Source organism: Paroedura picta, chromosome 1, assembly GCF_049243985.1.
Source record: "Paroedura picta isolate Pp20150507F chromosome 1, Ppicta_v3.0, whole genome shotgun sequence".
NCBI lineage: Eukaryota > Metazoa > Chordata > Lepidosauria > Squamata > Gekkonidae > Paroedura > Paroedura picta.
In genome coordinates this window covers 27,025,765-27,047,005 of record NC_135369.1, presented here as the reverse complement: position 1 = coordinate 27,047,005, position 21,241 = coordinate 27,025,765, and the positions used below count along the sequence as shown (strand labels likewise).

General features: G+C 49.1%; 1 protein-coding gene across 3 annotated transcripts in view; it reads left to right on the top strand.

Moving 5' to 3' along the window:
* Positions 1-21,241, top strand: part of DNMT3A (DNA methyltransferase 3 alpha) — a 112,409-nt gene that overhangs the window by 11,249 nt on the left and 79,919 nt on the right. For 2 of the 3 annotated variants that reach the window (XM_077330581.1, XM_077330571.1), the window contains exons 2-3: positions 8,433-8,689; positions 19,300-19,407. In XM_077330581.1, the coding sequence (XP_077186696.1) occupies positions 8,621-8,689; positions 19,300-19,407 (177 nt within the window). In that variant the 5' untranslated portion in view covers positions 8,433-8,620. The remainder of the gene's footprint in view (positions 1-8,432; positions 8,690-19,299; positions 19,408-21,241) is intronic. The other variant, XM_077330590.1, reaches the window with a different exon arrangement.

Genomic DNA, 21,241 nt, shown 5'->3' with positions numbered 1-21,241 from the left:
CTGTCTCCTCAAGAGAAGATTAGGTAAGTTAACAGTGGAGGAGTTAATTGATGGCTATTTGCCAAGTTGATGATTAGGTGGAACCTCCATGAACAGAGGCAGTGTCCCTCAGTATTAGGCGTTGGGGGTGTGATGAGAGGGAGCAGCACTTTCTCCGTCACTGTCCTGCTTGTGAGCATCTCAGACGACCTTAGCAGGCTGGTTCACACGGACCTTCGGTCTGATCCAGAGAGACAATCCTCAAGTGCCTTATAATAACTGTGGTTACTTGTGTAAGACAGCTGCAATTACAATGTGGTAACCAGGTTGTTGGAAACATCCATTTCACGTCTGCTGCCGCAGAGAATATGCTATTGCTGAATGAAACCTAACCCACTCCTGGCCTTAGTTTGTGGGATCTCTTGTTTTCCTTCTCCCTTCCCTGCTGTCTGGCTGATGTTTTTAGTACCCTACTGCAGTGGTCCCCAACCCCCGGTCCGGAGACCGGTCCCGGTCCGTGGATCAGTCGGTACCGGTCCGCTGCTCCTCGTCCTCCTCCCCGGCTGCTGCCTTGGGAGCTGCCCTGTTTCTCTGCTGCCGGCTCACCTTTGGTGCTCTCCAGCGGCTGCCATGGCTGGGGCTCCCTCTCGGCGTGGCACTGCGCAGCTGCTGCTGGCAGCGCCCCACCAGTGGGCGGTGGAATGTCAGGGGCGCCGGCGGGAAAGCAAGTGGAGCAGGGGCTCAGGCGGCGGCGACATCCCTTGGCAAAAGACTACCCCCCCCCCCGGGCCTCAGTAAAATTGTCAGGTGTTGACTGGTCCCCGGTGATAAAAAGGTTGGGGACCACTGCCCTACTAAACAGAAGAAAAAGGTTCCAAAGTGGCTGGACCATGGATGCTGGCAGAAACTCTTCCCCTGTGTGGCTGAAGCCACCTGCTTTGGTCCTTTCAGCCGGTCTGGTTTTGAGGCGTTTGCCTTGCTGAAAGAGCCTGTCTGGGTTCCTGCAAAGGCCGACTCAGGTCAGTTGTTGGCAAAGGGAGCACCGAGTGGCTTGTGAAGGAGGAGCCGTCTGTCCCCTTCGGTTCACATCGCCCTGGGACATAAGCAGAGAGTTCCCTGCCCCAATTAGCGTAAACTGTAAGTTTAGGGCTGAAGGTGCAACTTTTCAGCTGCGTGTTCAGCTTCCTCCACCTCCACAGGGCAAGTAACCCCCTACTGGGGCCATTTTGTGTTGAGGGGGAGAGGCCCGCACTGCAGGTACATTCTCAATCGGGTCTCTGCTGCACTGTGGGAAATGAGTTTCCAGCAGCTGCCATCTAACAGAGAGAAAAGTGAATTGGTCTAAGAGAATGCTGGTCCAGCTCATCAAAAGATTTTGCATCTAGTTTGGCCTTTAGAGAGCCACAAAGGGTGAATGTGGGCAGAGCATGCGCTTGGCATGCAGAAGGCCCTCAGTCCGATCCCCTAGCACAAGGGTAGTCAAACTGCGGCCCTCTAGATGTCAATGGACTACAATTCCCAGGAGCCCCCTGCCAGCAAATGCTGGCAGGGGGCTCCTGGGAATTGTAGTCCATGGACATCTGGAGGGCCGCAGTTTGACTACCCCTGCCCTAGCATTTCCAGCGTAAGGATCTCTGCCTGAGCCCCATGAAGTGAGAGCTGCCAATACCGAGCTCGATAGCCAAGCTTAAGGCAGCTCCGTGTGTCCAACATGCAACCCCAAAATAAATAAAATTAAAAACATATTTGCCGATGGAGGAAAGCTGTCTGATGGCGTGGGTTGTAGTCGGCAGAAGTTTAAGATAATCGCAAGCTTCTCCATTTCGGGACTGAAGCAGATGAACACAGTGCGACCTTTCAGGGGTGTGTTGGCGTGTGTGGGGGAAGTTCTCCTTTTTCGGTCTCCCTTTTGCAGTCACTTCTGTTTGCATTGGCTGCACTGGATCCTTTCAGATGAAACTGCCTCTGCAGATGTGGTGGCTGCAGAGGGTATCTGTGCCCAAACCTTTAGATCAGGGGTAGTTAAACTGCGGCCCTCCAGATGTCCATGGACTACAATTCCCAGGAGCCCCCTGCCAGCAAATGCTGGCAGGGGGCTCCTGGGAATTGTAGTCCATGGACATCTGGAGGGCCGCAGTTTGACCACCCCTGCTTTAGATTCTCCAAGCTATCTGAAGTAACCTGGAGGTGGGAGGTGGGAAAGGGGAATGTTGTCCTCCTTTATCGTAAAAACATGGACAAAATTCTTGGGCAAGGGGGGAGAAGATGATATTTCCAAGCCCAGCCAATGGCTAACAGGAAAAATTGGTAGGGGGGCCTAGGAATGTGTATTATGTTCCTCTGAGGCGAGGAGAGATGCTGTTTTTATGCCAAGAGGCCTGTTCTTTTTTTGGCACACGTGTGTGGGAATGTTGCTTCATGTGTGACTTTTCTGTACATGGAAATGGATGCGCTTAGCCGCAAAAGAGCATTTTTGGGCCCCAAGTCTCTTTGAGGAGTTGACAGCCCACATCGCTTTCTGCACCTGTGTGTCCAGGATCAAAATCACAGCTGACTTGAAGGAGTGTTCTGCCATGGCAAGTGTCTGTGCTGTGTGACAAGGGAAGTGTGTTCCTTGGGGACCTGGTGCAGAAACACAGGGAGGATTGTTGGCTCTCTAGTACCCTTTAATGAACTGCTGCCACTAGTGAATTTTAGGATTGACTTAGGCGGAAGAGAGGCTGCAGAAGTTTGCTAAACGAATATGCGTTTATATGGTGAGATAATTTTTCCTCCCCCTCTATTTGCATACTGTTTGATTTTGGGCCTCCCAGAGGAAGTGGAATAAAGATAGACAATATTCCTTCACATAGTTAGTGTATGGAACTCCTTGCTACAAGAAACGGCAATGGCCTGTAGTCAAGATGGCTTTAAAAGGGGATGAGGCAAGTTCCTGGAGGGAGAAACCTCTCAGGGGCTGCGGGAGGTGGCCATTTTGGTCCTGGCCACAACCCGGTGGAATGCTTTCCTTGATGAGATGAGGGCCCTTCAGGACTGTTGAGGGACTCAGAGGGCCTGTAAGACAGAGCTGTTCCACCAGGCCGACAGTTGAGGCCAGGAAATAAATACCGAGATAACACTGGCCTCCCTCCTCACAAAACCAATAGAATCATAGAGGTGGAAGGGTCCTCCAAGGTCATCTAGTCCAACCCCCTGTACAATGCAGGAACTCACGACTACCTGCCCGCCCACAGAGACCCCAATTTCATGCTCAAGTGATTCCCCCCCCCCAAAAAAAAATCTCCAAAATCCAACCTGGCCTGGATGAAATTTACCTGCCATCCCACAGTGGCGATCAGCAATTCTCTGGGTATGCAAGGAAGGGCCACAAGAGACAAACACTGGCACATCCCTTCCTGCCCACCCACTCACACTCTGCCTAAGTTCATAAAATCAGCATTTCTATCAGGTGACTGTCTAGCTTGTGCTTAAAAACTTCCAAAGAAAGGGAACTCACCACCTCCCAAGGAAGCCTGTAACACTGAGGAATCACTCTAACTGTCAGGAACTTCTTCCGGATGTTTAGCTGAAAATTCTTTTGAGTTAGTTTCAATAACGCACTATCCTCAAACCAGCTGCCCAGCCGAAATGAAGTTCTCCTTTACAAGTCCCTAATAGAGGTGGTTTAATAAGTCAGTAGTATAACTTAACATAATCTAATTGAACAGTTAATTGTTGTCAGTTGTTATCAATGTAATTTTATTACATGTACATGCCAGTTATTACCTACCCTGAGCCAACCGGGAAGGGCGGGCTATAAAAATAAAGTTATTATAATCAAATCGCCAGGGCCAATGAACCTTTCTATAGCAGCTGCTGCAGGAAAGCAGGGGAATGCTGAAGAACAGCATGCAGGATTGTTGTATTGCTATTTTGTGCATCCGTTTTGGTGCCTGAGCATGGCGTTTGAAATGTCCATTTTGCTTCCAGTTCTCACAGTCACAACCCTGGTGCCCCTAATGGTTTCTTGACAAATGCCTTGGATCTAATCAGAGACTCTTTCTCTGACATCCTCCTGTAGCCCTTTCTCTTCCCCCAGGGTGCATTTGGGCACAGAAGTGAGAATTGATGTGTAGCGCTCCTCTCCCCGTGACCCCAGTGGACGAAACTTCTCAATAGGTGTGCTAAGTGGTGTGAGGCCAGCTGCCTCCTTTACGTAGTTGTTTTAAAATATTATATATAGCTCACCTTTCCCCATGGCTCAAGGCCATAATGAAAGCATAAAACAAGAATAAAACTCCACACTCCACCCTTGCATAATAAAACCTAATAAAGCCTAATAAGGTGGAATAACAAGCCTGCAGCTACGATGCATTCAAAATGGCCTTGCAGTGCCTCCTGAAAGTTTCTAAAGGCAGCAGTTCACTTGCTTCCTTGAGGAGCCCGTTTTCTAAACTGGTAGCAACACAGAGAGAGGAGTGGCATCTTCTTGATTCCCACGGTGCAACCTTTAAAGAGTGAACGTGGCAAGCAGAAGTCGGCTGCTGGCTAATGAGGACAGATGGGGAGAGAAGACCCTTCAAAGGTATGTGGGTCGTAGATGGAGAAGTGCTTGAGTGGAGCTCAGCACATGAATTGAACTTGGAAGTAAACTGGTAGCCAATGAAGTTGCTTTAAAATAGCAAGGTCTATTCTTAACGGGCAGCCTTAACAAGGTTCAGGCGGCCTTCTGAACTAGCTGCAATTTCCAGGTTGTCTTCAGTAATAATATAATTCTGAGCTGTCAGGTACCAGTCAGCTCATGGCGGGCCCAGGACCACAGGGGTTTCAAGGCAAATTATGAGCAGAGATGGCCATTGCTTTCCTCTGCATAATAACCCTGGTCTTCCTTCATAGTCTGTTTGTTATTTCATTTGAGTTGTAGGCCGCCCTTGGCCAGCTGGCTCATGATGTAGTTAACATAAAAATGCAAATACAAAGATCAAGTGACAAAACATAACACAATAAAACAATTAAAACCACCCGCTCCCACCCCCCAGCTGCCAACACCCAAAGGAAAAGAAATGCTACCCAGATGGGGGCATGGGAACAGTTGAGGAGGAGGGCCCCATGATGTCCCTCTCTCTGCCCAGCCTCAACCAAGAGTTCCATCTTACAAGCCCTGCGGAACTGCATTAGTCCTTGCAGGGCTCGGAGCTCTTCTGGAAGCTCATTTCAGCAGGCAGGGGCCAGGGCTGAAAAAGTTTGAGTTCACATTTGGAGTCCCTTTAAACCCTTGTTTTCTGTTCTATCCATAAACTGCCATGAATGGTGTCAAAAGTTGGTGGAAGTTCATCACCAACTTTGGTTCGTGAACCATGAACTGAACCGTGGTTAACTTATACCCATCTCTATTGGAGATCCACTGCCTGTCTGAGTAGCCAGTACTGACTTTGATGGACCAAGGGTCTAGTTCACTGTAAGGCAGCTTCATGTGTTAATGTGCCAAAAACTAGTTGGAGGGCAGGGTCTTGTGCTATGAAGGCATCCTTGCCATGTGCCTCATAAGGACCCAGGAACCTTCTCCCACTCCTTCCCACGTGCCAACGCATAAGTACTGAAGCCAAGCAGCAAGAGGGCTTCATACTCTTCCCCTGAGCTGTTCAGTCAGACGTACCAAAAGGCGGGGGAGTGGAAGAATGGGAGCCCTGGATAGTCATAGCAGCTGGTCTGGGGGTTGCTTTGAGCTCCAGGCCCATTTTATCTTCATGGTGTCTTCTGGGGTGCTTCCTCTTCCAGAGAGGGGTGATTGGCAGCCCCAAGGGAGCTTTCCTTCGGTGTGGGAGAGATTTACGTATTAAAATCCTCCCTTTTTTCTCCACCCTCCCCAACCTTTTATTAATACAGTCTAAACTGCTGGAACAATGAACCCTTCCTGGGAGCTTGGCTTTATAATTGGGTGCAGAAATGGGGAAGTCCCTGGCCAGGCAGGGAGGTGGTGGTGGCCTGGCTGCATTACATGGTGGTGTTTGGAGCAGTCATCCGGGGGGAATGGAGAAGGCTGCATATCTGGGAATGAGCGGAGTTGGAAGCTTGGGGACTGGCCTGGAGCCCCACGTGCGTGGTAGCTGCGTTGTTTCTCTTTGGTGGGTTGGCATTGGCAAGATGCAGAGCAGTGTGTGTTCGGTTTCCCTGTGGTGGGAACAATAGTTGTGGGAACTTTGGGGTGGGGGGGAGAAGCAAGAAGATTGCCCCTCCTAGAGAGGGCAATGGACCAGCACGTTAGCAAATGGTTTGGAAATGGGGGAAAGGAGGTTTTCTGGTGGTGGGATCATCAGAGAGAGTTCGTTCCCTCTCCTGCATTCTCCTTTGTGGCTGGTCTCTTTCTGCAGGCTGAGGTATAGTCAAACTGCGGCCCTCCAGATGTCCATGGACTACAATTCCCATGAGCCACTGCCAGCGAATGCTCAAGGAAATTGTAGTCCATGGACACCTGGAGGGCCGCAGTTTGACTACCACTGGCTCAGAGTATCTTGCCTATTTGCTTATTAAAATATTTATACGCCATCTTTCCTTGTGACTCAAGGCTTGTAGGGAGCTCCCAGGGTCCTGGCTGGGTCCTCACTGCAGTGCTGTTAGGAACTACGAAGCCATTTGTGGCTTGGCTTGAAGTAGGGCTTATGTTCTGGGAGGGCGGAAGCCCATCTGGGGAGGTGGGGTGTTGAGGAGGGGGGGCAGTGCTGATTTTTGCATTTTATTTCTCTGTGTGTGTTGGGGAGGGGGTGAGATCGTTTCTTGAAGGGTCGGACCTCTCCTGGAGAAAGTAATTTCCAGCCTAGACAGCTGATCAATTTGCTGTTCTGGAGACAGAAGGGGGTTGGAAGAATCAGTGTCTCAGAAGGGATTTGAAGCCCAGCCTAAGATGAGACCTTTGGGTTTTTTCTTGCAGTGAAGGGTAACATGGTCGGGGGCGAGTGAGAGGCACTTGGTGAGACAGACATGCCTGCCGTAGCCTGGGAGTTAGTGTGGAGGGGGATTTGCGAGTGAGGCAGGGGAGACTTTTACAAAGGCCAAGCCCACCTGCAAGCTGCTGAGGTCTATTATGGGTTGGATGTTGAGTGGCACCTAATTGCACCCAGTAGCCTTCTGTGGTCCACCACTGCCGCTGCTCAGGCTGGCCTGTGACTTTGATAAGTGGCGTGTTTGAATAGCGTTTTGTGTGTTTCCTTTCCCGCCTTCCCCTTAGTGGCTTGGCTCACTTTCCAGCGTAACTCAGAGCTCTTTGATTTACAGGCATCAAGCAGCCTGCAGCGATCCCCGGTCTTGGTTTGAGGCACCCTGCTGTGTGCGACAGAGTTAGAACAGAGAACTTTGCTCTCGTTCGACCTCCCTCCTTCTCCCTCCTCCAGGTCCGTGGAATTTCGGGATGATCGATGGCTGAGTGTTGGCACAGTTTGCTTGCACAGCCATTGCTGGTTGCAGAGAGGTGGAGAGATGGGGTGACAGACGGAGAGAGCCAAGTCCGGATTGACAGACAGGAAGGCCGCTGCAGTGGCAGTTCTGTGGGGGGGATGGGAAACAAAGGAATTATTCAAAGGTGCCAGCACATGGAACCTCTTAGGGCAGTGATCTTCAGGCCATGAGTTGTGGCCCATCCCTTTTTTGCTGGTCTTGGGGCAGATAAGTGTGTCCACACTTCCATAGGATCGATTTGCTTCCCTTTTGCTGCTGTTGCACCTGTGCAGACAGCAAAGGGCCATGTCCTCTGCTTCTCTTTGCAGGTGTGCCAAAGAGCAGCAGGACACTGAGAGGAGGTCATTCAGGGCCTGTTTTGCTCTCTGGCTCAGTAGATTAGTGGCTTAACTGTCCTGAGGCTCCATTTGGGGCCAGAAGGTGGGCATAAATGCATATCAAAGGGGGCTTTGCTTCCCGGCTGTTCTGCTTTCTAAAATCTTTTTGAGGCAGAGGCTGGAATTCACAGATCAAACACAGGCTGACAGTGGCTGATGGGGCAGACTTCTTCAAGGGGGTTGGTGGCACCTAAGGTGTCTAAAGCAGACCCCTCTGTTGAAGCGCCCATGTCCAAGAAGCCCACCCTCCTAGGTTTTGTCCTTTCAGTCAGTAGCTGCTGCACTCCTCCTGCTGCCACGCTGTCTGGAAGGATCCCTGGTGCCCGAAGCAGCCGTGGAGGGGGGCTGTAGGGAGTGTGGCTGGCTCTTCCCACAGCAGCAGGTCCTGGACTGCCTAGGGCAGCTGCTGCTTCTGGGGCAGCAGAAGGGAAGGTCTGTGGGTCTGATCGGGGAGGGGGAAGGGGGGCATCTCCTGTCGTAGATGGCTTGGGCTGGGCTGGGCCGTGGCACCCACAGGGGGCCCAGCTTGGCTGAGTCAAGGCTGCACCTTGTTAATGATTGCCTGCGGCTGGGGAGAGGCCATTGAAGCAGCTCCCCATTGTGAGTCTGGGCCTCACCCTCCATCCTTCCCTCTTCCCGTTACAGGTGGCAGGAAAACCAGAACAGACGTGCCAGCAGAGGGGCCATCAAACTGCCATCGTGGGCAGCTCTTCCATTTCTATCTAAAAACAAATATTTTTTTTTTTTACATTTGGAACTTTTAATTTTGCCCATTCAGCCCCAGACTCCAAAAAGATTTGTAGCCCCCTGTCACCACCTTGAGTCTCCCCACCATGCCGTCCAATGGCCCCGTCGACACCAGCGGCCCCACTGTAGACCAAGAAACAGCCGACTCTCATAAGGTAAGGGGGGCCGGGACTGATGTCTGGGCTCCCACCCTGTCCCCAGCCTCGCGACTTGGTTGCGCAGGGCTCTCCCGCAGGGGGCTGTGCTCTGAGCACAAAGGGTCACCACCGACCTCTGTGCACAAGTGGGGCATTGGGCTTGTGTTGCACACACCGCATGCTGCTCTGTGAGACAGCTCTGCTGATTCTCTCACCCCCATTTCTGTCCAGTGTAGATGGGGGTGAGGTGGGATGGGGCTACGAACTTTTGTTGGGCTCGGTTTTGATGATTAGCTAAGGAGAGGCTATTTAAAACACCCACAATGCCCTGAACGGAGACAGAAAGGAGATAACTGAGGGGAGGCCTAGAGGCCTAGTTAGAGTGTATCCATTGGGGCCGCATTGGATCCGTGTTTCGATTCTTTAGTGCCACGCCAAGAAAATGTTAAAGAAAGCTCCTGAGGACAGGCAGGGTGTGAAAGAGAACTTAGCCCAGCACTAGATGTTGTGGTTATAGGGCAACCTAGAGCAGTTACACTGCTGTCCCCCAAGTTATAGGGGTGTGCCTGGAATAAGTCCCTGCAGCTTCTGTTTGAAAGTCTTTTTGTGAGTATGCTGTGGAGGTGGGGACTCAAGAGGATGTTTGAGTGTTGGTTATATCGGCCCAGGGGATCCATGTCGATGAGGATTGCATTACGAGGCCAGATCAAAACCCATTTATTTTTACACTGACCTGCCAGGTGCCCGAGGGAAGTTTAGGAACAAAGAGCTATTGTGAATTCATTTTTGTTTATTGATTTAAAATACTTATTAGCCGCCTTTCTACTTTATAGGAACTCAAGGCCACATAATTACGATAATAAAACAGAGAATAAAATACTTAAAACCACTAACATAGATTTAGTGGTTTAAAAATACTGGTAGACAGAAAATCTGAAAGTAATCTCATGCCATTGTGAATGTAGAACATTAAAGTTGAATTGTTGTAATGTTGGGATCACATGATCCTGATAACTGGCCCCAAACTGCAGCGTTCTGCACTAGATGCAGCTACTGGACACTCATCAAGGGTAGCCCTAAGTAGAATGCATTGCAGAAGTTCAGATGAAGGGAGCCTTTCCCTTCTGTTTTGTCTCCAGCACTTGACAGAGGTATCCTGCTGTTGAACATGGAGGTTCCATTCTTGGTATTCTGACTCAAGTAGAAAGTGCATAAATCTTGTCACTCAGTATTTACATAATGGAGCTGACATCATTCATTCATGCATTTTAAGCCTGGAAACTCAGTCAATATTTCTCTTAAACCATTGTGATCCCTTCTCTGTCCTGCCCTGCATGCTTTCTGAGATGATTGTACTTTACTCCACAACTCTAGCACAGCTCTTGTAGCTTGGAGTGTGTTTTGTGACATAATTGGCATTGGCATGTAACCCCCTTCTTTCTTCTTGATGTTCTAAAATGCCATCTGTCTAACAGGGAAATCCCACAAAAAGTAAATCCCACGAGTTTGGTATTTCTGGCTCATTTTTCCATTGGATCTGTAGAAGTGCAGGGAGTCTGACTTTGCTCAACTATACCATTGTTAATACATTTGTTTTTATTTAGGTTATTTATATCCAGCTTTTCTACTTAGAAGTATGGGGGGGGGCTATCGAAGTATGGAATGTGGGCAATGTAGATACACAAACGGAGCATTGGTAAAAAAAACAACAACAGTGCATGAAAATGCAAAACAGACCAAGGTGCCCCCAATACTTGAAAGGACCACTGAGCAATACGGGGCGTATCCAGTTGGAGTGGTCTGGCAGATGTTTTATTTATTTGGTGTGCGTCATGCTGCCCCTGCAAAGATGGAGGAGGTGGCTCCTGACAAACTCAGAAGCATGAGAAATAAACAAACAAGCAATATCAACCTATTATTAAAACAGCTAACCAACAATATACTTTGAACTGTAGTCCCATGAAGGGCGGTATGTAACAGATGTTAGAAGAGGAGTTATGCTGGTCAAAGTGATGTGTTACCAACGTAAGGTGCCTTCTCCATGCAATTTTTTGCTTTTCCATCCCTCCCCAGTTGGTGATTTATTCTTTGCTTTCTAAGACAGGGAAGTGTGTGTTTCCCAGAATTTTGCCCTTTAAGCTGAAGCAGCCCCCGCCACTGGGTTAATTGGGGACTTTGTTAATTGGGGATTTCGTGGTGCCTGCAGAACAGCATCCATGTGGGCATTCCACCTGTAGCCAATCTGGGAAGGAAAGCTAAGCTTTGCTTTTATCACCCCATTCAGTCCTTTGAAGGTTTATTTCTTTGAAGAGGGATGTAGACAAACTGGAGTGTGTCCAGAGAAGAGCAACAAAAATGGTGAGGGGTTTGGAGACCATGACATATGAAGAAAGGTTGGGGGAGCTTGGTCTGTTTAGCCTGGAGAGGCGACTACTGAGAGGGGATTTGATAACCATCTTCATGTATTTAAAAGGGTGCCATATAGAAGATGGAGCAGAGTTGTTCTCTCTTGCCCCAGAGGGACGGACCAGGACGAATGGGATGAAATTAATTCAAAAGAAATTCCATCTAAACATCTGGAAGAAGTTCCTGACAGTTAGAGCGGTTTCTCAGTTGAACAGGCTTCCTCAGGAGGTGGTGGGTTCTCCATCTTTGGAAATTTTTAAACAGAGACTGGATAGCCATCTGATGGAGAGGCTGTGAGGTTATGTGGAATTATGGTAATAAGTCTTCAAAATTTCTGTTGGAAATTAATGCCTTACATTGTTCAAAAGTACACACACATACACAAAAGATGCATATTGAGCTAACTAAGAAACTCTCATCTGTCAGCATCTTCATTTTGCAGACATCTAATCTAATGCACCTACATAAATGAAAAGGGGAAAAATTATTGTTCTCCTGTGTATCCTTTTATGTGAGCCCAGACATTTGACATCTGCACTATTATTTGTAACAATAACCGTTGGGGCCGAAGGGCAGGTGAGAGCTCTGTGCACATGTACACGGGCAAAGAGACATTCTGGCCAGATTTTGACAGGAATATAAATGATTTTTGGAAAACAAATACAATTCGATGCAGTAATGTTATTAGCAACTTCCGTCTGAATTATAAAAATACATTGCAACTGGAAACGTCTGAGAAATTCCAGCTAAGTGCATTACCCATACAGCCTAATTGTGCTTAGTCAAAATCAAATCCTGCTGTGTTTTTAGAATATCACTCCGCTGCTTGCTCAGGTAAAGCGACTCTCTACATTATTCCATAAACATCAAAAACGCCCCACCTGGGCCCACCCACTTTGTGAAGACACTTAGTGAGCTCTGGGAAAGGTGCCCATGAGTCTTGTGGCTTCTGTGGGGATCCCAGGTTAGGGGGGAGAAGGGATAATTGCTCAGTTGGGGAGGGGGACATGACAGTTCTTGTTCTGTGGGTCTTTCTCTGCTGGTGTGATGACAAAAGCATGGGGATGGGGCATGCAGAGGCCATCCCTGCCCTCTGCCTCCACCCAGCTTGTTCTGGCTTCCAGAGAGGGAGCAGCTTTCCCTGGCTCTTCAGGGAAGCCTGCTTTTCAGATGCTTTTAGATGTCACAGGCCACCATGAGTACTTGGTGCGTGTGAACTCTTGTCACTGTACCATCATGACAAAATCTTTAAAACAGTCTCAGGTAACTCTGAGATGGGCAGATGATGTCAGACGTATTTTATATTCTTGTCAGACTTACATTCTTGACATCAAACTTACATTCTTGTCAGCCAGCTTGGTGTAGTGGTTAGGAGTGCAGACTTCCAATATGGCGAACCCAGTTTGATTCCCTGCTCCTCCCCCACATGCAGCTGGCTGGGTGACCTTGGGCTCGCCACAGCACTGATAAAGCTGTTCTGACTGAGCAGTAATATCAGGGCTCCCTCACACTCACCTACCTTACAGGTGTCTGTTGTGGGGAGTGGAAAGGGAAGGCGATTAGAAGCCGCTTTGAGACTCCTTTGGGTAGAGAAAAGCGACCTATAAAAACCAACTCTTCTTCTGCTACTGCTATATTCTCCTTCTGCTAGTCTTGGGTAGGACACTGAAGCCCTGCATCCTCGGCCACTCGAAATCCCACCCCGCACAGCCCACATCCTAACTCCTGAGATTTCACCCCGTCTCTCTGCTGTCTAAGTGGAATGAAGTGTAGCATGGTCCAGGGAGAGGCACTTGGTGAGTGCTGCAGCCTGGGAGTTAGAGGGGATTGGCTTGATTTAAGGTGATGCTGGGGGGTGAGAAGCAGTCCCCCTTTGGACTGCATGTTCACGCAGCATCTTGTTCAAGCTTGACCGCTCCGCGGGGGAAGCAGCTACAGGACCTTGTGCTGCCAACATTTTTGCCTCAGTTGAGTTGGCTCTTGAAAATGATGTGGGAACCCCACACCATCAGGATCAGGCCCTGTGGCATTTTTAAAAGTAAAAAAAAAAAAAAAAAAAGAAGAAGATCTAAAATGGTGTTAAAGCCCTGTGGTGGACTTGGGGACATGGAATCGTTGCGTTTGGCCTTCAGGTCTATTTTCACATTTGACTGCTGGAATGGGGGGGGGATTCTTCTCATGGTGGAATTTCTGTCTGTCTCCAAGGGAATCACCCCCCTGTCAAACATCTCCTGCCATTTATGTAACACTCTCAGTGCACCAGGTGCCGCACAGAACGTTCCTGCCCCGAGGACTGTAGAGGTATACAATAGAAACAAAAGGTGGAGTGTGGCTCAGCGGATGCGGACTGACAGGTGAGCAGTGGAGATTAGGTGAGGAGCGCAAAGCTGGCAGCGGAGAAGCAGTTTACTCTGGGTCTTGCAAGCCAGTAGCCCCATCTCGTCCTGCAGCTGTTCACACTAGGGCTGATTCTGCACTTACTTTGTTTTTTCCTTTGTGCATCCTGCTGAATTCAGATTGATTTGAACTCAGGTCTTCCTCTATTCCCCACCCCCAATTGAAACAGAAAGTGTTCTGCGCTTGATTGGAGAAGCTCAGAGCAGGGAAGGGAGCCAAACGCAGCAGGAGTCTCTTTCTTGTATGGGGGGGGGAGGATTGGAGACAGCAAAGAAGGGGGGAATAAATCCAAGAGGCAGACCTCTGCTGAGAGAAGTTAGGGCTTCTGGAGCGCAGTCACTTTAAGACAGGGAAGCCTTGCAACCAGGAACCAGGAACTGGTTGTACTGATGCCCTGGCCAATCAGGGAAGACTGCTTTGCTACGAGGCAGGAAGTTAATTCGCAAAAAGCAAAATGCTGCACACTTACTGATGGCGATTTTTCAAATATCTAGGGTTATATCCACTTCTGGATATCGCGGGGGGAAAGGTAGAGTCACTCCGGATCAATCATGCATGTTGCAGAGGGAAAATTTACCCAAAATCAAAATGGAAATGGAATTCACTGTAGACGGGAGGGATTTATTCAAGCTGGAAGTGGGTAAAAAGCCCCGTGCAGACTACACCCTGGTTCCACTAATCAGAGGTTTGGATTTGGGTCTAAGTGGTGACTGTAGTTCAGGCAACATTTCTCTTGTCTTCTCCCTTCAGGCGTTGCTTTGTTTGCCATATTTCCCTTTGTCTGAAAGATGGAGACTCTCCCTGCTTGGCATGGTGGTTTTGAGGGGAAGGCTGGGGAAGATTGCACATTAAAGCTACAAATTGCACATTTGATCTCTGGCAATCATAGACATATTTTCTGGTAGTACCTCAAGAGTATTTTATTTGAGCATGGAAAGGTATAAGCCAGTGTACCACAGAGGTTCTTGGACTAGAATCTGGGAGGCCCAAGATCAAATCAGCAGTCCGCCAGGGAAGGTTGCCTGGTGACCTTGGGCCAGTCATTCTCTATCAGTCTAACCTACCTCACAGGGTGGTGGTGAGGATAAAATGGAGGTGGAGAAACTGACATTGTAAGCCACTTTGAATCCCCACTGGGGAGAAAAGCAAGATATAAAGTATCTCTATAATTACAAAAATCTTTCACTGCACTTCTTGAATTGATTCTGTTCCTCATGACAACAAAGCTTGTGCAAGAGCCTTTTTTTGACATTCTGAGTGAGGAGCTTTGTCCGTCTGTGGCAGCAAAACACAACAAGAGTCCGCTGGTACCTTTGAAACTCACAAAGCTGACACATAATATAAGAGAAATCATGTTGGCTCAGGCCAGTGGCCCATCCAATCTAACACAGTGGCCAAAACCCAGGTGGCCATCAGGAGGCCCACCTGCAGGGCCAGAACCTCAGAAGCCCCCCCACTGGTGGCCTCCAAGCACCAGGAATACAGAGATCACTGCCCCAGATGCTGTGTCCCAGCTATACCTTGTGGGTAGTAGCCACTGATGGACCTTCTGCTCCATTTGTTTATCCAATCTCCTGTAGACGCTGACTCTGCTTGTAGACACCACCACTTCCTGCAGCAGCGAATTCCATGTGTTTGAGTGAAGAAGTTCTAAGCCCATAAATTTCATTGAGTGCCCAGGAGTTCTTGTACTGCAAGAAAGGGGCAAAAGCACTTCTTTCTCTACCTTCTCTCTCCCATACATAATTCGGCAAACCTCTGTCATGTCACCTCTCAATCGTCCTTTCTCCTAGTTAAAGAGCCCCAACCTTTCTTCATAGGGAAGGTGTTCCATTCCCTTGTTTTAGCTATGCTGTCCCTGTTACCTTCTGCTGTAGCGTCCCAGAAGAATCCCTTTGTGGCTGCTGAACGGCTGCTGTGTTGCTCCCTCCCTGGGGGCAGCTGCATTGGAAGGTAGGCGCAGGTAGGCAGAGGAGCCCGTGTTCCTGCAGAGGCTGCCCTTCAGTTGCTGATGCGTTCTCAGAGCAAGGGAGTTTCCCTGCAGGATTGCTTGGCAGCAGGGGGGGGGGGGGGCGGAGAGCATTGGGCTTTAGGGCCCTTGCAGTTCATTAAACCTGAGGCAGTGGTGGAGCAATTTGATTTATAGAGGGATGAGTCAGATCAGAGCCAGCTGGAGGGAGACACAATGGAGGAGAGGGAAAGGGCACTTCCTATCCTTGCTGTCGGGTCACATCCTACCAACCTCTGTGGCTTTGCTTGTCCTCCCTTGGCTGCCTCTGATGGTACGAAGTACAGGGAGTTGCCAGCACAACTCACTGGGAATAAATTTTTGTCAATAAAATAGACAGACTGCTTTTGAGGGTCAGGTCAGTATCCTGCTTATTCTAGAGAGGGAAGGATTGAAACCGGCTTGACCTGTGTGGCTCTGTGGGTCTTTGGCAGGCTGAGGGTTTGAGAGCAGGACTCCTGTGGTAGAACCCAGCATCTTGTTGGCTGCAGCAGGCTGTTACTCGGGAAAGTAGGCAGTATGGAAACGGGCAAGCGCAAGCTGTCATATTGCTTTGTCCTGGAAGGACTGTACACAGCTGGCAATCTTTCTGCCAGGTAATGTGCCTGAGGAGCTCTTCCGCCAAGCGTTTGGTTGAGGTCAATGAATTGACAACAACGAATGGGCCCCCAGAGCCACACCATCCAGATATGGCCACCAAGCGCATCATGGGCAATCCTCTGTGGACTCATCTGCAGGGTATAGTTGAAACGCTAAAGGTCAACAGTAAAACAGGAACCAATCAAATGTTCAACTGTTAGTGATGCTGTTGTTACTGGTCAAGGCACCTCACGGTGGGTGGTGATTCGTAAGGGCTTGCAGAAGAAACGTGGTCTTGAGGAGGAGTGTGCTAATGGAACCTTCATGTGCAGGGGCAGTATACCTCCAAATGTAAGTCACAGCTACTGCCAGGACATTGTTATAGGAATCTTTTAAACGCTGTGCAGAAAGATCACGGGAGGTGATGGTACTGCTTTGCTCTGGTCCAACCTCACTTGGAGCACTGTGTTCAGTTTGGGCACTACAGTTGAAGAGGGATGTAGGCAAAATGGAGCGTGTCCAGAGGAGGGCAACAAAGATGGTGAGGGGTTTGGAGACCTAGACATATTTTATTTATTTATTTATTTATCATACTTATATACCGCCCTCCCTGGAGGCTCAGGGCGGTTTACATCATAACAAGGAACAATACATAAAACAGTCTATAAAAACATGTAATAACCTTATACTAATAACTAATAATTGTAACCAGATAACAGTACAATAGCACAATATAACAGTCTAACAATATAGCAGTACAAACAGGTCCAGGGATTATTGATGGAATTCTGAGGTGGGGGGGTGGAGCAGGGGCCCTTTGGTCGCTGTTGATTACGTCTGGTCTCAGCCAAATGCCTGGTGGAAGAGCTCCTTTTTGCAGGCCCTGCGGAACTGTTTAAGCTCCATCATATGAAGAAAGGTTGGGGGAGCTTGGTCTGTTTAGCCTGGAGAGGAGACAACTGAGAGGGGATCTGATAACCATCTTTAAGTATTTAAAAGGGTGCCATATAGAACATGGAGCAGAGTTGTTCTCTCTTGTCCCGGAGGGATGGACCAGAACCAATGGAATGAAATTAATTAAAAAGAAATTCCATCTAAACATCCGGAGGAAGTTCCTGACAGTTAGAGCGGTTCCTCAGTGGAAGAGGCTTCCTCGGGAGGTGGTGGGTTCTCCATCTTTGGAAAATTTTTAACAGGGGTTGGATAGCCACCTGATGGAGAGGCTGATTCTGTGAAGGTTCAAGGGAGTGGCAGGCTACAGTGGATGAGCGATAGGGTTGTGAGTGTCCTGCATAGTGTGGGGGGTTGGACTAGATGACCCATGAAGTCCCCTCCAACTCTTATTCTGTGCTTCTGTGATTCTAAAGTTGCCCAACACAGTTCAGTGTGCTGGTTTTCACCATTAAGTCTCTAAAACAGGGGTAGTCAACCTGTGGTCCTCCAGATGCCCATGGACTACAATTCCCATGAGCCCCTGCCATCGTTTGCTGGCAGGGGCTCATGGGAATTGTAGTCCATGACTACCCCTGCTCTAAATGGCTTGGACTAGGACCCCCATATTCTATTGAAGAGCAGCTCTTCAGAGGTGAGGCAGGTGGCAACTAGAGTCAGGTCATTTTCTGGGGGGGGGCTTGCCTTTGGGATACTTGACCCCTCCCATACAATCTTTTAGGTGCCAAGCCAAAACATTTTCTCTTTTTTTAACTTAGCCTTTTAATTACAGGTTCTAGTTTTCCAGATATTTTATGGTCTGCTTCTGGTCAGAGGCTTGTTTTATGCAGTTTTAATGTTCCTGGGCTTTTTTTTAACGGTTTGCTTTTATGCTGATAATTTATTAGTTGAACTGTAAGCCACTTCATGCAGGACTCTGGAGAGGAGGCATAAAAATCCCCAAAATGAATAAGTGCTGAAGGGGGAACAGAGACCTCTGTGCTGTGCTCTTTGAGTGCTGAAAGTTATAGTTGCCTGCTGGGGGGGAGAACAGAATGCTGCTTTAGAAGGGCCTTGATCTGATTCACAGGGGCTCTTGAGTTTTCATGTTTATCTTTAGGATGTCTTTATCTCCTGGATGGGAAGCAGCTATTCAGGTGTGAGGTCTCTGGCAGCTCAGAAACAAGAGAGGTGGGAGCTTTGAGAAGGCAAAAGAGCTCGGATAGGAAAGGAAAGTTGTAGAAGAGCAAACGGAGGGACTTGGGGCTGAGGACAGCCACGCAAAGAGGAGGTGAGTTTTAGCAGATGTGTTCTGAATCGATTGGAAGGAGTAATGCCTTGGGGGTGAAGGGGAAGAAGCGCCAGTGAGAAGGCTGCAGCTGACTAAGCCAGGCATGACCAGAGCATGGATGAGGTTTTGGGGCACGCAAACAAAAGGACAGATCTGGAAGGACAAATGACAGGATGACATTTGTTACTGTTCAATTCTCAAGGCTGTCTTTGATCAGCTTGCAGGCTGTGGAATTACAGGTAGATCATTGTCACTGCACACTGGGCTGGCCTTCTTAGTGCTCTTTTCCCTGTGAACTCAAGACCTTTCCCCTGGATAGTCATTAACCCGTTTAACTTGTGTGTGAACCTGGCTCTCTCTCTCTCTCTCTCTCTCTCTCTCTCTCTCTCTCTGTCTCTCATGTGTCGGAGGGCACTCCTTACATGAAATTCCCTGCTTGTTTTCTGCCTGAAGAAATTCACCACTGAGGCAGTCCGGACTCTGTTTACATATTTATGTAACGTACATCTCAACCCCTCACTTAAAATCTCGGGGCGGCTAACAATAAGCACACATGTGCCGAGGGTAAATGCTTACTATGGCGTACAAATATATTTAATGTGTGTGGTTGATTTTCTCAGCAGCGGGTAGGCTCCTGCAGAATTGGCACGGATTGGGGAATGGTTGGGCCGATAAAATAGGCCAGAAGAGGGGCAGTTAAGGTTTCTGGTGTGCAGTGGCCACAGGGAACTATGGTTTGCCATTTGGGGAAGCTGACATCGATGGCATGCCTAGAGGTGTACCACCATCTCCTTGCCAGTGGTTCCCTGGGACCATTTCTATTCAGGAGAACAGTGCGTGGTGGGGCTGACCTCTCCCCATGGGCTGGAAACACTTCAGGTTCAACACATTTGCCTGACAGGATCCAGGGTGGACCTGGGAACAGTGGACTGTGTAGGTCAGTGGTTTGAGATGCTGAGGTGTACTCTGCTAATTTGCGAGTTGAATTGGTCTGTTTCTCTGCCTCTCTCCTCACAGCAGGGCGAAGAGGAATCTGATGAGAATCGTAACAAGGAGGAGAAGCCAGACCCCGGGATACCCATGAGGAAAGCAGGGCGGCCCGGTAGGAAACGCAAACAGCCAGTGGTGAGTGGACGGGCGGCTGGAATTGGACCGGGGGGGGGGGTCATCTCCTGTGTCCTCAGCAGAAAGGGAAGAGGTGACATGCATCTACCTCGGCGACTGATGTGAGTGTGCGATATGCCCAATTCTGAGATTCCATGATGGAGGCCCATTTCCTGATTGACTCACTTGTGCCAGCGGAGTCTTGAGGGCATAAGAAGCACTAATGCAAAAACTTGGCATGAGCAGACTTCGATGGTCTGAGATTCTCAGCTTCCATGCTTTTTCTCTCTGCCTCTTTCAGTATTTTGAAAGCAAGTTGCTATTTATTATATACTAGTATCAAAGCCCATTTTAAAAATGGGCTTTGAAAGGGGCGGCAGGCAGGAGGGCGTGAGAGGGTGGCTGTGGCTCCCTTTGGCCCACAAAGCGGGCTAAAGGGAGTGGAAAGCCCCCCCCCCGTGGGAGGCTCCCTGAGGCCTGGCAATCCCGGCAAGCGCTCTTGTCGCAGCGACAGCACTTCCTGGGCTAGAGGGAGTGGGAAGTTTAACCCCCCCCCAGCAGTGGCAAAAGGGAAGCTGCAAACTCCCCCCCCCCAGCTACCTCCCAGCAGGAGCGTACCTGTAGGACACAAAGGCCTGTCGCTGACTCTCTCTTTGTGGGCGGTAATGGAGGCCACAACCACAAGGCTTCTAGCAGGCAAGGAGGGAGGGTGGGAGCTGGAGGGGGAGGGCCAGTTAGGGTGGACCTGGACGGGCAGGGCCCTGGACCGTCTCCTCCCAGGAGGATGTTTCCCAAATATATATAAGGGAGCGAAGAGCGATGTGCATATTAGGCCACGTTTCTCACTTCCAGAGCGAAACTGATGTGGCTTACAGAAAGACAAATACTTGTTTCTAGTCCTCATGACCCACTAGATAAGCAAGTTTAGGAAGTGCATAAGGTGCAAAATGAAATCTCAGAAGCCGAGGAGGGCTGAAGGAAGAAGTGTCTTGGAAGAAGGGGGGGGGCTATCCTTGCCCTAAGCAACTTCCCATTTTGTTTCCTCTCCCTCCCTCACATTTTTTCTTGCCTTCCCAGTCCTTTTATCCCAACCCCAAGCAGTTCAAAAAGTTCATTCTGGAAAGGGAATTCTTTCTCCTTTTATCTGTTTTTAAAAACTTCAGTGGGCAAAGCCTGCCTCCAGTAGATTTTCAAACTTGGATCTCTCTCCCCCCCCCCCCCCCCCAAGCAGGGCCAAAGTTCCCTTCCCCCGTGACATCTTCAGTGATGAGTTTGTGTATCTTGGCTTCACTTAAATGGTGAATCAGCGGGAAATCAAATAGATGGGAGGTGCTCAGTGCTTATAGAGTTAAATGATTTCTCTCCTTGCTGGGCTGTTTTTCTTCCTGTTTGGGGAGAGGAGCGCCTGCAGTGCACATGAGCACAGAGCACTTGTGCATACCCCTCCTCCTGTGTGCTGTGCATGCTCTCATGCCTAGATCATCTCTTCCCCCCTCACCCTGTATCCCCTCAAGGCACGATCCTTTGCAGAATCTGCTCTGCTTTGCTCTTCTCTGCCCATTATCCAAGTCACTGGCTTGCTTAAGGCAACTTCCTCTGCCTTTTCTGCCCCCTGCAGACTGTAAACGCATTCAAGACTATTTCTTTTCCCCTGTGTGTCTTTGGACACCACATGTAATTAATGTTAGGCAGGCACCATGCAGATCCATGGTGGAGGCCTGGCAGAAAGTAGCAGCCTGGACAAGGTTGTAGTTTTGTGTCCTGACTAGAGGTAAACCCAGCAGGTATTTGGTTGCTGCCTTTTGCAGGGTGGAACTGTTCCGGTTTATGCAGCAAAGGAACTAGACATCAGCCA